The sequence below is a fragment of the Manis pentadactyla genome, chromosome 2 (genome assembly GCF_030020395.1).
Source record: "Manis pentadactyla isolate mManPen7 chromosome 2, mManPen7.hap1, whole genome shotgun sequence".
NCBI lineage: Eukaryota > Metazoa > Chordata > Mammalia > Pholidota > Manidae > Manis > Manis pentadactyla.
The window spans coordinates 223,038,585-223,054,360 of NC_080020.1; the positions used below are offsets into that span (position 1 = coordinate 223,038,585).

The following is a 15,776-nucleotide window of genomic DNA, read 5'->3' on the forward strand; positions in this document are numbered from 1 at the left end:
TAACAAGAAATACTTAAATTATACAGTATTCAAGCAAATGAGAGTGCAAATGTATAAAAATGTCATGGTATTGTTATTCTCTGTGATTCATACTTTTTCTTTCAATAAAAAAGTATCTTGTGCATTTTTGTCCCAAATCTTTAAAAAGAAGTGTGGCACTCTTGGAAAAGATGGTATCTCACAGCAAATCAGGATCCTTGATTCTACCGTTTTAGTAGTAAGGGTTCAAAACTTAGACTGCAGTTGATAACTTGGCTTCAGTTTTTCGCTGAAAGTATTTGCTTAGTGCTCAGTGGACGAAGCTTTTATTTTAAAAGCCAGGTGAACATTGGTTTTTAAAAAATTGTTTCTCATATTGATAAACTTTATTGATTGAAAATGCACCAAGTTGTGGGTACTATGCTAAGTGAAATAGATGAAAGACAATAACCATATGATTTCACTTACATGTGGAATCTTTTTTTTTTTAGATAATTATTTTTTTATTGAAGGGTAGTTGATACACAGTATTACATTACATTAGTTTCAGGTGTACAACATAGTGATTCAACATTTATATACATGACAATTCTAGGTACCAGCTGTCACCATACCAAGCTGTTACAATATCTTGACTATATTCATTACATCCCGGTTACTTATAATTTTACCATTGGAAGTGTATACTTTTTTTTTTTTTTTTTTGTGAGGGCATCTCTCATATTTATTGATCAAATGGTTGTTAACAATAAAATTCTGTATAGGGGAATCAATGCTCAATGCACAATCATTAATCCACCCCAAGCCTAATTTTCGTCAGTCTCCAATCTTCTGAGGCATAACAAACAAGTTCTTACATGGAGAACAAATTCTTACATAGTGAATAAGTTCTTACATGGTGAACAGTACAAGGGCAGCCATCACAGAAACCTTCGGTTTGGCTCATGCATTATGAACTATAAACAGTCAGTTCAAATATGAATACTCATTTGATTTTTATACTTGATTTATATGTGGATACCACATTTCTCTCTTTATTATTTTTATTTTTAATAAAATGCTGAAGTGGTAGGTAGATACAAGATAAAGGTAGAAAACATAGTTTAGTGTTGTAAGAGAGCAAATGTAGATGATCAGGTGTGTGCCTGTAGACTATGTGTTAATCCAAGCTAGACCAGGGCAATAAAACATCCACGTTACATGTGGAATCTTAAAAACAACAAACAAAACAAAATGGGAACAGGCTCAGATACAGAAAACAATCTAGTGGTTGCCAGAGGGAACTGGTGTAACAGGATGTCTGAAATAGGGGAAGATAGAAGCTTCCAATTATGAAATAAGTAAGTCAGGGGATAGATAGTATACAGGGAAGGGAAGATAGTTAATAATATTGTGACAACATTTTGTGGAGACACATGATACTATATTTATCAGTTGATGACTTCGTAATGTATATACATGTGGAATCTATACCTGAAACTAGTGTCATACCCTATGTCACTACACTTCTATTAAAACAACAAAAACAGAGAAAAAGGCTGATAGCTAAAAAAATGCCAAGTCTGAAAGAATATGGGAAGGAGGAGAAGGCACTGGAGGAAATAATATTCCTGGATTTTCTGGGAGAAAAGTAAAAGTTCTGATGATCTTTAAATGACTTGTGTGTGATCTGCTTTGGCCTAAGCTAATATGAAAGTTGTCTGACACTTGGAAAATTTTAAGAATTCATTAGTGTCTTTTAAATGCAGGAAAATGTAATTAGAAAACCAAAGTAATCATAATTGTGTTTCTCCATAGTCCCTATTGACCTTTAAAAATAATTATAAATGATATATACATATGGTAAGAAAATATCAATAGTACAGAAAGTGTACAATGAAGAGTAAAACCCTTTGCTTTTATCCCTCTTTCAAAAGTTTAACAGTTTCTTCTGTATTTCCAGAACAACTAGCTGTTGCCAGTGACCATCATGAAGTATAAATATACAACTTATGGTCCAATTTAAAATATTTAATACTACTAAACAATATTTTAATATTACTAATTACTAATATAAATTAATATTTTCAATATTTACAATAAATGAGCTTTGTTATTTATTAAAATAATTTAATTGTTAAATTTTATCTTTTTTTAATGTAAGTTGATTATTGAATAGCGATTGCCAAATGACTGTAGAAAGACTCCTCAGTTTCCTCTTGTATTATACGAAGAATGCTTCTCTTTATATTCTCCAACTCAGAACTGACAGGTTTCTGTTGATGAAAAATGGCTCTGCAATTTAAATGAAGAGGTTATTATTTATTTCTCATAATTTCATGAGTAAAGTGGCTTCCTAATAGGCAAAGAGTTTCAAGTCTTAAGTACAGGTCGTGACTTGGTTTTATTATTGCCAGTGTGATTTCCCATTATGAAAGTACACAGCAGGGGTGAAGGATATGTGTACGTGGACTCAGAATAATTACCAGTGCAGCTACTGCTCTATACGAAGGTCACTACATAAAAATTACCTGTGGAATTTCAAATCGTCAGAATCCTGTAACATTTTAATATGATTTTCCGAAGTATGTTTTTCAAATTTTCTTCTTTAATTTGTTCTGTAAAACAGATATTAAATGACTACTTAATATGCTGGGCACTGATTTAATGCACAAAGTACAGCAGGAGACAAAGTACAAAAATTCTACTTTCCTGGAGCTTATATTAGGAAGGGAGATGGACCATAAATGGATACTAACTAGGTACAGTGCCATGGAGACAAATACACAGAGTAAGGGCTAGAGAGTGAGGGGTGTCCCACTTAGATGGGCTGCACAGGGAACGTGTGTTTGTGCCACACAAACAACTCACACATACACTTCTCTTAGCTGTCATAGTATTTCATTAGGTAATGTTCTTTCTCCATGTAAAAATTAATTAAAAATAAGGAGGAACACTATGAAAACATGTAACAGAATTTGCCCTACCCAGCAAAAATGAACTTACAACATTTAGCAATTTTGTTTTTGTAAATTATGTTGATTGCTTAAATTTATTCTAAATATTCAGAAAGTTGTATAATAATATTGTCTGTAGTCATTTTGTTGGTTTTTATTTTTGGTTTAGGCTCTAGGTTTCAGTTTTTGTTTACTTGGTAAATTGTTTTGAGCAAAATTACTGTTTGGTAATAAAGGTATTGATTTTGTATGATAACATAAATGTTTCTTCTTAAATCCCGAGGGACTATCGTAAACTTTTTGTATCTGACCTCATTTTTACCAGAAATATTTGTTATTTTCCTCCTCTCTCCATTTTTACCATTCATTTAACATTCATTCAACTGACATTTACTTATTTACTTAATTTTAAGAATTCCAGCAAGGTAGCACAGTTATATTTCATCAAAATTAAGTTGTTCTATTAATTTTATATACCAGTAAAAAAAGAAAAAATGCTGCAAATTGAACCATGGACCAGAAGATGATTTCAGAGCTATTAAAATGTGGAGTAATATGCATCTTACTGAAATGTGACATGCTCTCAAACAGAAGCTTTTCTTAACTGTGTAGGTTGATTGTCTTCCACCAGGCATAGAATATTAGGAGACAGATGCTTGGATCAGTGAGGCAGGAAAAGATCACTTCTGAAGATGACAACTGCTTTCTTGGAGACCCTCTATGGCTTTGGCATCATCTTGCTTTGTCCCCTGTCCCTTCTCATTGTCCTCCTCTCTTTCCCCCTTCCTTCTGCTCCCCATTCATTCAGAGCATTTATTCTTCAGTGGTACAGGTTGAGCTCTCAGGTTTACCCGTCTCATCCCTCTGTGTCTTTGTGTATTTCTTCCCATCTCCTCGCCTAGTTGGTCTAGCTGATGGCAAGTTCAGAGAATACAATTCAGTTGTCACTTCTGAGATTCACTGTTAGGTTCGTGGAGTACTATGGACATATAGCGTCCTGTTTGCATTTTAATGTTACAGTTTACTGCCTGATTTTTTCCCTTTTTGTTTGATTCCTTTGTTAATTCTGTTTCTACCTCTACCTGTCATTACTTGCAAAGCACCTGCCACACAGAAGTCATAGCATGAATACTTCTTAATGAAATAAGTAAAATTTGAATGTCAGTTTAGAAGATATTTTTGAAATCTGTATTTTCATGTTAATAACTTGGTGGGAATATAGAACTGGTTTAACTGAATTGGTTTTTGCAAATAAACTATTACAAATAAACTTTTTTGTAAAGGCCTAAAGTATTTGTAATATTCAGAAACAGATTTAAAGTATTTTTTGTCTTCTATTAAGTGACTTGGAGAATGAGATTGAAAATAAGACGGCCCAGATACTAAATCTTCAGCAACATTCGTCTGCCCTTGAGAAGGATATTAAACGCAATGAAGAATTTCTTAGAAGGCGCCAAATACATTATAGAGAGTTAAAGGTAAAATATATGTTATTTGTTTATCTTACATGGCTTCCAAGTTATTTTTCACATCCTACCACTCTTTTAGTTAGAAGAGTAGTTCTCAAACTTTCTGGCCTCAATTCCCTTTATAGTCATGAAAGAGCTTTCATTTATGGGGGTTTTATCTTTCAGTGTTTTCATTATTAAAAATTAGAACAATTTAAGGATATTTATTAGCTCATCTAAAAATAATAACTCATTATGTATTAACATAAATAACATTGTTATTACAAAAGCTATATTTTTCAAATCCAAAGATATGTAATGAGAAGACTGACATTTTTATAGTTTTGTAAATACTATCTGGCTTAATAAAACAACTCAACTGAATTATCGTACCAGTTCTACAATCAGTCTGTTGCAGTTTTACACATTATAGAGTTATAAACATTTACACTCATGAGAAAATGATAGTGAAAATGGAGAATAATATTTTAGTGTTTTTATGAAAGTAGTTTTGACCTCACGACACCCTGAAAGAGTTTCAGAGGCATCCATTGGTTATTTACATCATACTTGATGAACTGTTAGATTCCAGTAAACTTTCCATAACTTGAGTCTGGATGTTTCAGAAAAATATTGTCTCTGTGGTTTCAACATTGTCATCATTTTAAATGCTAAGGTGGAGTGCCTACATCTTTTTTTGCGTGGGAATAGATTAGCAATAAGGGTGATCCAGGCAGACTCTGTACACGACTTCATTTGGTACATTTAATTCTAATGTGTCTCTTCCATTAATTACAGAATCCTTCTGTAATATAAAGCAGAGTAAGAACTCCATGGATTAGTACATCTTGTCCGGGTTTTTATATGTTTTTTATTTATTCTCATGTTACTAACATCTAAATACTTTTCTTTCAGGTGAAAATAACAGAAAGTATTTCTGAAATTCGGGAACTTGAGAATATAGAAGAGCACCAATCTGTAGATATTGCAACTTTGGTACGATCTTTTCCTCAATTTAAATGTAATGTGAAAGGACAAAACTGTCACTTAGGTTAATAGCATGTACTTTTTTTCTTATTCCTATTAATTGAGGCTACTTTTTATGATTGCTGTCTCCATTTACAAATAAGGTAGAAACTACCTGGTATATGGCTTTCAACTTCCTTAATGTTTTGTGTATATAAGTTGCATGCATAGTGACTGATTTGGTCTTCTGCATGCAATAAAATGTCATCAAAGTGTAATTGTGCTTCTAAACAGTGGCTAAACAGTAGCCTTTCAAACGAAACTCACTAGCATAATATTTTTCAGAGTTAATCCTTATTAATAGTAACAGATACCTCTTAGCAGGCTGTAGTTGGTCTCCGCCCTGTTTTCTTTTTCTCCCAAGTTAATGGTTTTCATGTTAATTCACCCTCCTTTCATTTTAATTTTAATGAAAATAAAATTTTCATTTTAATTTACTCTCGTTTTTTCAGGTCACTATGTATGACATTCAGCTTAGCCTTCCTGAGTTACAGTAAGCAGTTGACTAGACAGATGAAGAGTCTTGTTAAAATGCATAAATATTTATTGAGTGTGCTCTGTACTAGGCACCATATCAAGTGCTGGAGAATACAGCAGTGAACGAGAGATGAAGTCCCTACACTGTTAGAGCTTTACTCTAATGAGAATTTTTCTCTGTTTTTTATTAGTAGTCTTGTTTTCTACTTTTTATTTTTCTGCTTTAATTCCTTTTATTAACAGACTAAATTTCTTACAGATATGGACTATGCCTTGTTTCTGTTAACTCAGCACCTAACTTATTGTCTAGGCATAAGATATGTATTTATATGCACTATGTTTTGAAAGAAAAAGTAACCACCTAAAATAAAAGTTACTCCTTTTTTCATTATAACTTAAGCACAATATAGTTTAATTTATCTTCTAAATGCCATTCCTTTTTATTTTTGAACCTGTTTTCTTCTATTTCCTAATTTACCATTAAGGGTATAAAATATCCTAGCATTCTCTGTATTTCCCTGTCATCTGATTTGCCCATAGCCTGTAGTTACTCCTCTCTCAGAATCATTTGTACTGTTTTTCTCTTTGATTCCTAAAATATTTTAATTGACTTTATATGCTCTGTAAATGTAACCAGGAAGATGAAGCTCAGGAAAATAAAATCAAAATGAAAATGGTTGAAAAAAACATGGAGCAACAGAAAGGAAATATGGAACATCTTAAAAGTCTGAAAATAGAAGCAGAAAGCAAGTATGATGCAATTAAACTGAAAATTAATCAACTCTCAGACCTAGCAGAACCCCTTAAGGTAATATTACTATTATTCTCATATACTATTCATACATATGTTATGTTTTAGTTTTATATTCACAGTGTACTCACTAGATATTGGCCTAATAGATTTGATGGTTAAATATAAATATAACCACATAAAAATGGGATAGAAACCAAATTTTCACCATTAGGGCAATTAGAATTAAACACTGTGCATGCCTTTAAGAGAATAAATTGCCAATTTTCTGTTTCACCCAGAGGATCACAGCTTTTGTTTCTTCATTATTTTGTGATTTTTTTTCTTCTTTTTTTTAGAACCAGAGGCGAAGGTATCTTGTCTGTCTCTGCTGTTTCCGTGCGTGCCTGTTCTGTTGTCCCTCTTTTCTTTCCTTCAGTAACTCAATGATTAGTTGATATAATGTGCTAGTCAGCTCCAGTTTATTAGACTATTTCAGTTATATTTCAGCCTGAATTCAATTGGCATTTTTTTAACACAGGCAATTTAGGGAAATAAAATTATTTAACAATTAAATTGTGTAAATTTTCCCATGTTGTTTACTAGCTTTGTTATTAGTAGCTTACTGTCATCATTTTTGTGAATAGCTCAGTTATTCTCAGAAGTCCACATATTACTTCTTAGACACCAAGAAGGATGAATATGTATTTTAAAAGGAGAAAAGGTAGAAAAATAAATAAATAAATAAATAAAAGGAAAAGGGTGTGTTGATATCACAGTAACGTACCTCCCCCCCTTTTTTTTGGTCAGGAAAATTATCCCCTTTGAATCAAAATCTATTTAGATAATTTAATAGTTTAAAGGAATTTGCATGCATATAAATTTTACTGTAATTGTCTCCTGAAAATTTTAGACGTAATTAAAAGAGTTGGGAGAATATTTAAGGAAGTTAGAGAAGTGCCACATAGAAACAACTTTTCCTTTGTTTCTGGTAGGTTTCTCCAGAATTACTGTCCATGGAGCTGGGATTCCTGCCTGCCATTATAACTCATGGTGGTTGGAGTTTTTCTGTTTAAGAAACGAATAAAATGGGGCAATAGGCTGATAAATTGGCTGATTAAGAAGAATATAAAATTTACATAACAAAATTGTGAAAAAGAAAAATGTATTAAAGATAATATTGAGAAAGGCAATGTAGTTGCTATAGGAAATAAGAATTAAAAAGAAAGTCTGAGATAAAAAAGACAAAATTGCTTTTAAAAGAAAAGAATAAGAAGGAATAAAATAAGTATTAAAATTGTGAAGAATAGACATGCTAGAATTCACCACTTGAGAATTACAGCAGTGAATTTACAAAAGATAATTCATTTTTAACAGGTTAAAGATTGAACAAGCTGACTTAAAATAATGAAATATGCTAAAACAATATAGAAAAAGAAAGTTTAGCACCTTAATTCTTTATCCCAGACAACTTAAAAAAAAACAAGCAATGAAGTATAAGCTAGGTCCTGTTCTGTTAGGGACTACTAGACTAAAGCAGCTCTTGGAATTGGGGGTCCATAAATAAGTTCAAGAGGAGAAAATCTTGGCAGAGGAGGTAAAAATTCTTGGAGCTTTTCGCCTTGGCTGCAAATACCTGACAGCTAGGAGGTCAGTCCTCCAGTAAGCCTGCACGCGATCAGCAGGAAGCCAAGGTGCTTTTCTTCCACACTATCGCGTCACACTGGCCCTCGGTAACAGGACCAGGAGGATCTGGCTAACAAAATAATCTTCATTCCTGAGGAACTGCCATCATGATGCTTCTAGCTATAATCTGTTTGCTGTTAGGACACTTGTTCATTTTGTGTCAGAGGGAGGGTGAGGGGTACTCTGTTTAAGTATGTAGTTATTAAAATCTTGGCTTTAGGGAATATTTTTCTCATTTTGAACAGTTTATTTTGATTTGTGCTACAAACTTAATGCTTTCAGTACAAATTCTATTTGTTGGGCTGGGAGTGTGACGCCTAGTAAGCCTACAGACGGTCTGCATTATTGGAGTTGGGGAGCCTCGCAGTTTCTGATATAGATAGTTTATTTGGATTGAGGGTGATAAACGTGCAAAAACCAGCTGAATTTTTATACAATAGCAATGAGCACATGGTTGCTGAAATTAAAACTGCTTTTGAAAATTTCAAGATATAATGTTTCATAGTTTTTACAACCTCGTAATTAATATAGGTTTATATGAAACAAGTGACAGTAATAATACCATAGCAATTTATCCAGTGTTGCTGGGAAGCTAACTTTGGGTATTTAGACATCCAAGAGAATAAAAATTCTCTGCCTGTTTTTAGAAGACTGTAACTTCTTAAAGGTTAGACACTCTACAGGTTTAGGGCTACATACATCATAGTTTAACTTTAGACTTAATTTGTCTTACTACTTACCCAGAAATCAGCATGAATGTCAATAACTGGCTCTTAACATCTCTAGGTCTCTATTTCACCAATACAATTAACTGAAATACTCTGTTGCTCTGCTTTTAGTTTTAAATTTGATTGTACCCGGGACATAAATTTATTAAGTATACAAGGATCAAATCAAGAAACCGTGTCAAATGTGGAGAGAGGGGTATTAACAGCAGTAGTTCTTTTCATGTTATTTTACAAGTTAGATCTTTCCCTTTTGAAAGTTGCTAGCAGAAAAAACTAACTAGTACAAATGTGGTCTAATATAATTTACCCTTTGCCTCTCTGAAGCAAATATGAGTTACTTATTTTGAAAGTTTCTGCCAAAATAATGAGAAAACTTAGTGTTCAACCATTCTGTTTCATAAACGATTCCAATTTCTGATTCTAATATGTCCTACTACATAAATTGTACCCATTTTCCTTTATTCTATTTAAAGGAACAGTTCATTTCCATCTTCCATGTAATAATGTTTTTATTAGAACAATGTTTTTAATAGAACTTTTTAATAAAAGTTGTATACTGTCAGACCTCTACTAGGGGTGATAGTTACTTTTAACTGTATTTAACTATGAACGAGATGTAGTAAGTTATGTTCGTAGGAAATAGCCTAAATCGTCTGTTATATAAGGTAAATGTTTTTAATTTTTAGATACTTTACAAGTTCTTTTCCTTTTTGCAACGTCTAATATTCTGTGTTTCATGGTACTGTTATTTGTGTTGTATTTGTTTCTTTGTTTATAACTATAACTGTTTCAGGCTAAATGTGATAATCACAGTATATATGACTAGTGCTAGGCTCAAAAAACAGACAAACAGTAAAATTTAATTTTGTGATTGTTAAATCAGGAATCTTTTAAAAAGGCTTTACTGGGATGTAATTGATACATAATAAATATCATCTAAGTGTACAGTTTGATGAGTTTTGAAGTGTATATACCTGTGAAACCACACAGTTAGAAAAAGGATCATATCCTTCATGCTTAAAACTTTCCTCATGCTGCTTTGTAATCTGTCCTTCCCCAGCCCTTACCTCTTTTCCCCAGGCAGTTATTCTGTCAACCCTCTCCCAAATTCTCTTGTGTTACCCCTTTTCAGTCAAACCTCCCCCACCTTAACCTTTGGCAATTACTGATTTGTTTTCCATCACTAAGGTTTTGCCTTTTATATAGTATAATATAATGGAATCATATAGTGTGTAATATTTTAGTCTTGCTTCTTTGATTTGGCATGTCATTTTTAAGATTTATCCTTATTATCTGTATCAATAGCTTGTTCCTTTTTATTGCCAATATGAATTCTATTGTATGGATGTACCACAGCTTGCTTGTCCTATTGAAGGACATTTGGATGGTTCCAGTTTTGATGATTATGAATAAAGTTACTATAAACTTTCAAGTATAGGTCTTTGTACAAATGTAAGTTTTCATTTCTCTTGGTTAAATACCTGGGAGTGGAACTGCTATTGAAGACTATCATCATCATTTGTTTTTTCTTCTTCTGTTAATATGGAGAATTATGTTGATTTTTTTTTCCTTTTTGGCCAGATATTAAACTAATCTTGGCAAATCCCCACATGGTCATAATTATTTTCCTTTCACAAATGATTAGATTCTAAATTACCAAAATTTTATTAAAGATTTTTGATCCTATGTTTATTCATTAGTCTTTGATTCTCTTTTCCTGTGTTGTGTTTGATTTTTTTATTATGGCTATATTGGCCTCATAAGATGAATTTTAAAGTGTTTCTTCTGACCTTCTCTGTAAGCATTTTTGCAGATTTGGAATTATTTTTTCTTTATATGTTTAGTGTTCACCAGCAGAGCTATCTTAGCTTGTAGCTTTCTTTGTGGCCTATAGTTTATGAGTTTAATTTCTTTAGTTGATACTAAGCTATTCAAGTTTTCTACTTAGAAATTTTATTGTTTTACCTAAGTTTATCACATAACATGTTCATAGTATTTCCTTATTGTCCCTTATAAATCTGAACAACAGAGAAAATAGACTGAAAAAATGAGTAACTGCTTAGCAACCTGAGAGACTATAACAAAAGATCTGACATTTGTGTCAGTCCCAGAAAGAGGGGAAAGAGGGCAGGTTTGAAAAAGTACACCAAGAAACAGTGGCTGAACACTTCCCCAAATTTCATAAAAAACCTGAACCTGCAAATGAAAGAGAGTGAACCCCATACAGGCTAAACCCCAAGTATTCCATGAGAAGATCCATCATAGTCAAACTTCTGAAAGCTAAAGACAAAGTCTTAAAAGCAGCAAGAGAACTTTACATATATGGAAAACATCTATTTGAGTGATAGCGGATTTCTCATTAAAAACCATAGAGAACACATGGAAGTAGTTCACTTTTCAAGTACTGAAATAGACCAGTTAACCTGTGATCCTATGTCCGACAAAAGTATCTTACGGCCATAGAGGGAAAATCAAAACATTTTCAGATGAAGGGAAACTCTAGTATCAGAGAGTTTGTTGTTAAGAAGACTTGCTCTAAAATAATGCCTAAAAGAAGTTCTTCTAATAGAAAATAATAATAGAAGAAACTTTGGAGCATAGGAAGAAAAACAAAATAAACTGATATATAGGTAAATGCAATAGGCCTTTCTTGAGTTAAGTATTTATGAAGCAAGCAAAAATTAGGATAATGTCTGAGGTAATTCTAAAATACATAGAGAAAATATTTAAGACAACTATATTAAAAATGAGGAAGGGTAAAGGGTGAAAGGGAGGTAAGATTTATATACTTACCAAACTAGTAAAATAATGACCAGTAGACTATGTTGTTGAATATCTGTGACATAAAAATAATACCAGGAGCAACTACTAAAAAGGCTATACAGATTGATACACTAAGAAGTAGTATAGAGAGATGAAAATGGAATCCTAAAAAATGTAAGTAACCCACATGAGGCAGGAAAAAGAAGGTGGATAAACAAAAAAATGAAATGACAGATTTAAGCCATAAGTAAAATATGAATAAATATATTAAGTGTAAATGGTCTAAATAAACCTATTGAAAGACAGATACTGGCAGAGTAGACAAAAAACAGGAGCAAACTATATGTTATCTACAGTAAGGTCAATTAAAACATAACCGTATATGCAGGTTGAAAAGTTTTTTAAAAGGATGAAAATTTTATGTCTTGCAAATAATAATCAAATGAAAGCAGGAGCACCTACGTTAAAAATCAGATAAAGAATGTTTCAAAATAAAGACTATTACCAGAGATAGAGAAGGACTGAAGGATCAGTCCACCAAGAATACATAATCTTAATGCATGCATCAAACATCAGAGCTGCACCAAACATAGGAACTGCAAAATATGGTAGAACTCCCTCAACAGTTGATGATGAAAGGACAGAAATCAGTAAGTATTCTGAAAACTCAACAGCACCATCAACTTATAGGATCTAGTTGATATTTATAGGACTCTACCCACAACAGCACAGAACACCTTATTTCCAAGTGCTTCTATACACCACGATATCCATTAACAGGCTGAAAAAGAAAAATCTTATAATCAGTCAGTGCAGAAAAAGTATTTGGTAATATTCAATACCTATTCATGATTTTTAAAAAATGGTAGAAATAAAGAACTTCAGCACATTAAAGAGCACCAACACGCAACCTATAGTTAACAGGAGGAAGGCAGAAATGTTTGTTCGCACCACTTCTACTCAATATAGTATTGGAAGTTCTAGCCAGTGCAGTATAGCAAGAAAAGAAGATGACAGATACTCAGATTGTAAAGGAGGAATGTCATGCAAATAACATGACAGTCTACTTATAAAACCCTGAGGAGTCTACAAGAAAATTCCTAGAACTAATGAATGAGTTCAGCAAGATGACAAAACACAAGATAAACGTGCAAAAACCAGCTGAATTTTTATACAATAGCAATGAGCACATGATTGCTGAAATTAAAACTGCAGTGCCATTCATAGTAGCCTCCCTACCAAAAAAAAAGAAATATTTCTATGTAAATATAACAAAACATACAAATTTTAATACAAATCCTGAACAACCAACCACTTGTATTCCGGGCAACTGCTACTTCTGTCTCTAGATTTACTTATTCTGAACATTTCATGTAAATGGAATCATATAACATGAGGTCTTTTGAGACTGGCTTCTTTCGCTTGAGCATAATAATTTCAAGGTTCATCCATGTCCTAGCATGTACCAGCAGTTGACTCCTTTTTATTGCCTGGTGATATGCCATTATATGGGTATACCACATTTTATCCCAACAGTTGATGGCCATTTAGGTACTGCTGCTATTCATATTTGTGTACAAGTCTTTAGGTAGATAATGTGTTTTCATTTTTCATGTATAGATACCTAGGGGTGGAACTGCTGGGCTACATGCTTATGCTCTATTTTAAGGACCTTTAAACTATTTTCCAGGTTGACTGCATCATTTTGCATTCTCACCCACAATGTTTGAGTATCCTGATTTCTCCACATTCTTGCCAGCCAGCACTTGTATTGTATGCCTTTCCTATTTTAAACATCCTTTGAGTGTGAAATGATACCTCACTGTGGTTTCGATTTGCATTTTCCTCATGTCTGATCCTATTGAGCAAATATTCATGTTTTTACTGGTCATTTGTTATGTTCCTTGGAGAAATGTCTATTTAAATCTTTGCCCCTTTTCACTTGTGTTACATGTTTTTATTGTTGAATTTTCAGAGTTTTTTATGTGTTCTGTATATATGTTTGATGTTTTTGATGCTATAGTAACTGATAGTTTTTAATTCATTCTCCAATTATTCCTAGTATGTAGAAATATTCCAGATTTTTTTATTTTGGCCTTGTATTCACTGACCTTTCTAAACTTGTTTACTAATTTAAAAGTTTTTCCTTTGGAATTTCTTTGTACACAATCTTCTCTTTTTCAAATAACAGTTTTCTCTTCCTTTTAAATCTTTATGCTTTTTATTTCCTTCTTAAATTTTATTTGAACTAGCTAGGACCTACAGTAGAATGTTGAATAGAAATAATGGGACTAAACATCCTTGCCATGTACTTGATCTTAAATAAAAAGCAGTATTTAATCTGAAAAGTAGTGATTAGCTGCTATTTGTGTTTTAATTGTTCTTGTTCCAGTTTTTTCTGTTTCCTCCTTAAGGGAATTAGCCAAGTAGTTTTAATGTTCCCAGTTCTTAATCTCCTCTACTAGTTTTTTAGGTACAACTTATTTTTCACCAGTGGTTGATCTGTATTATAATATGCATCTTTACCTTCTCCATGTCTATTCCTGTTTATGTTTAAAGTGACATTGTGGTAGATTATTCAAAGTTACATTTTGTGGTCAAATTGTGAAGTTATACTTACAGAAATGATGACTAAATAAATCAGTATTAAATTTTTTTGCATCCTTTCCTCCTCTACCCCAATTCACCTTTTTTTGAAATCACTTTTCCTCTGTCAGGTGACCTCTGTAAATATCCAACACCTGCAGTTTTAAGATGCTCAGGCTAATGGGGCTTCCAACAAAGCTACTTTGTTTACCAAAGTAAAGTTGGAAACACCATATATATATATATATATATATATATATACCGAGAGAGAGAGAGAGAGACAGAGAGAGAGAGACAGAGAGAGACTTCATTTAAGAAATTGAAAATAATAATGTGACTTCTTAATTTTGGGAAACTCCTCCCACCTATTCAGACATGTAGATGTGAACTCTTTACACTTAACTTCTTCAAGCAGCATAATCCAATCTGCTTGTTGAGTTGTCACTTAGTTTTATTCCTGTGTTGGTAATTTTTTTTAAAGCAATCTTCGGAAGTTATTTTGGCTTTATTCAAACAGGATGAATTAAACGTTGCTGATTCTGAAGTGGATAACCAAAAACGAGGAAAGCAGCATTATGAAGAAAAACAGAAAGAACACTTGGATACTTTAAATAAAAAGAAACGCGAACTGGATATGAAAGAAAAGGAACTAGAGGTTATCTGGCATTTTTTCTTTTGTGTTGTGTGTACAACATTAGTCATGATTATTAAAATATGTGTTCCATAATGTCATGTTTCTAAGCATAGGCAAATTGATGAATATCCGCACAGAGTAACAGCTGTTGTGATAAATCAACGTGAAGAGTAGGCTTAGGGACGCTAAAAGTGTGGGGACCTAAATAGACCAAATGAAGAGGACTTTAGGCAGGAGTGCAAAGGTGCAGTATCTTGCCTCTTGAGTAATCTGGAAAATGGCACTCCCATCTTAGCTAACAGAGCTCCTTAAACAACACCCAGCTTGGCAAGTGGAAAAAAGCTTTGTCAGAAAAAAAGCACCCTGTCCTCTGAGTAGCTTGGGTATGGTCTTAGCTGGAATTCAGGTACTTACTAGACACTCCTGTTGACAGCTGTAAGCAACAGCCCTTTTTTAGAGGAGAATAACTTAAAGGCAGCATTAGTATAACTAGAAGAGATGGATTCCAGCTTTTCTTGGGAAAATGATTTAAACACTGTAATCAATCTCCTTACCTGTTTAAGACTTACTATATGGAATGTTGTGAATATAAGTGCTATGTGTACAAGTGCTTTGTGTTTTTTAATATTTTCTTTATGTTTTCAACACTATCTGGTGTTAAGAGTCCATCCTAAAACACACAGAAAGCTTCCTGAGCTCAGTGCCCTTGGTGCCAAACTTTTTATAACTGCTATTTGAAATTTGTTTCAGTAGGAAGTTATGGAGATCTTACAAAACTGAAGT

General features: G+C 32.8%; 1 protein-coding gene across 2 annotated transcripts in view; it reads left to right on the forward strand.

The window, feature by feature from the left end:
* Positions 1-15,776, forward strand: part of SMC6 (structural maintenance of chromosomes 6) — a 71,606-nt gene that overhangs the window by 43,293 nt on the left and 12,537 nt on the right. For both annotated transcript variants that reach the window (XM_036881838.2, XM_036881839.2), the window contains 4 exons: positions 4,258-4,393; positions 5,279-5,359; positions 6,504-6,674; positions 14,877-15,014. In XM_036881838.2, coding sequence (XP_036737733.2) covers positions 4,258-4,393; positions 5,279-5,359; positions 6,504-6,674; positions 14,877-15,014 — 526 coding nt within the window. The remainder of the gene's footprint in view (positions 1-4,257; positions 4,394-5,278; positions 5,360-6,503; positions 6,675-14,876; positions 15,015-15,776) is intronic.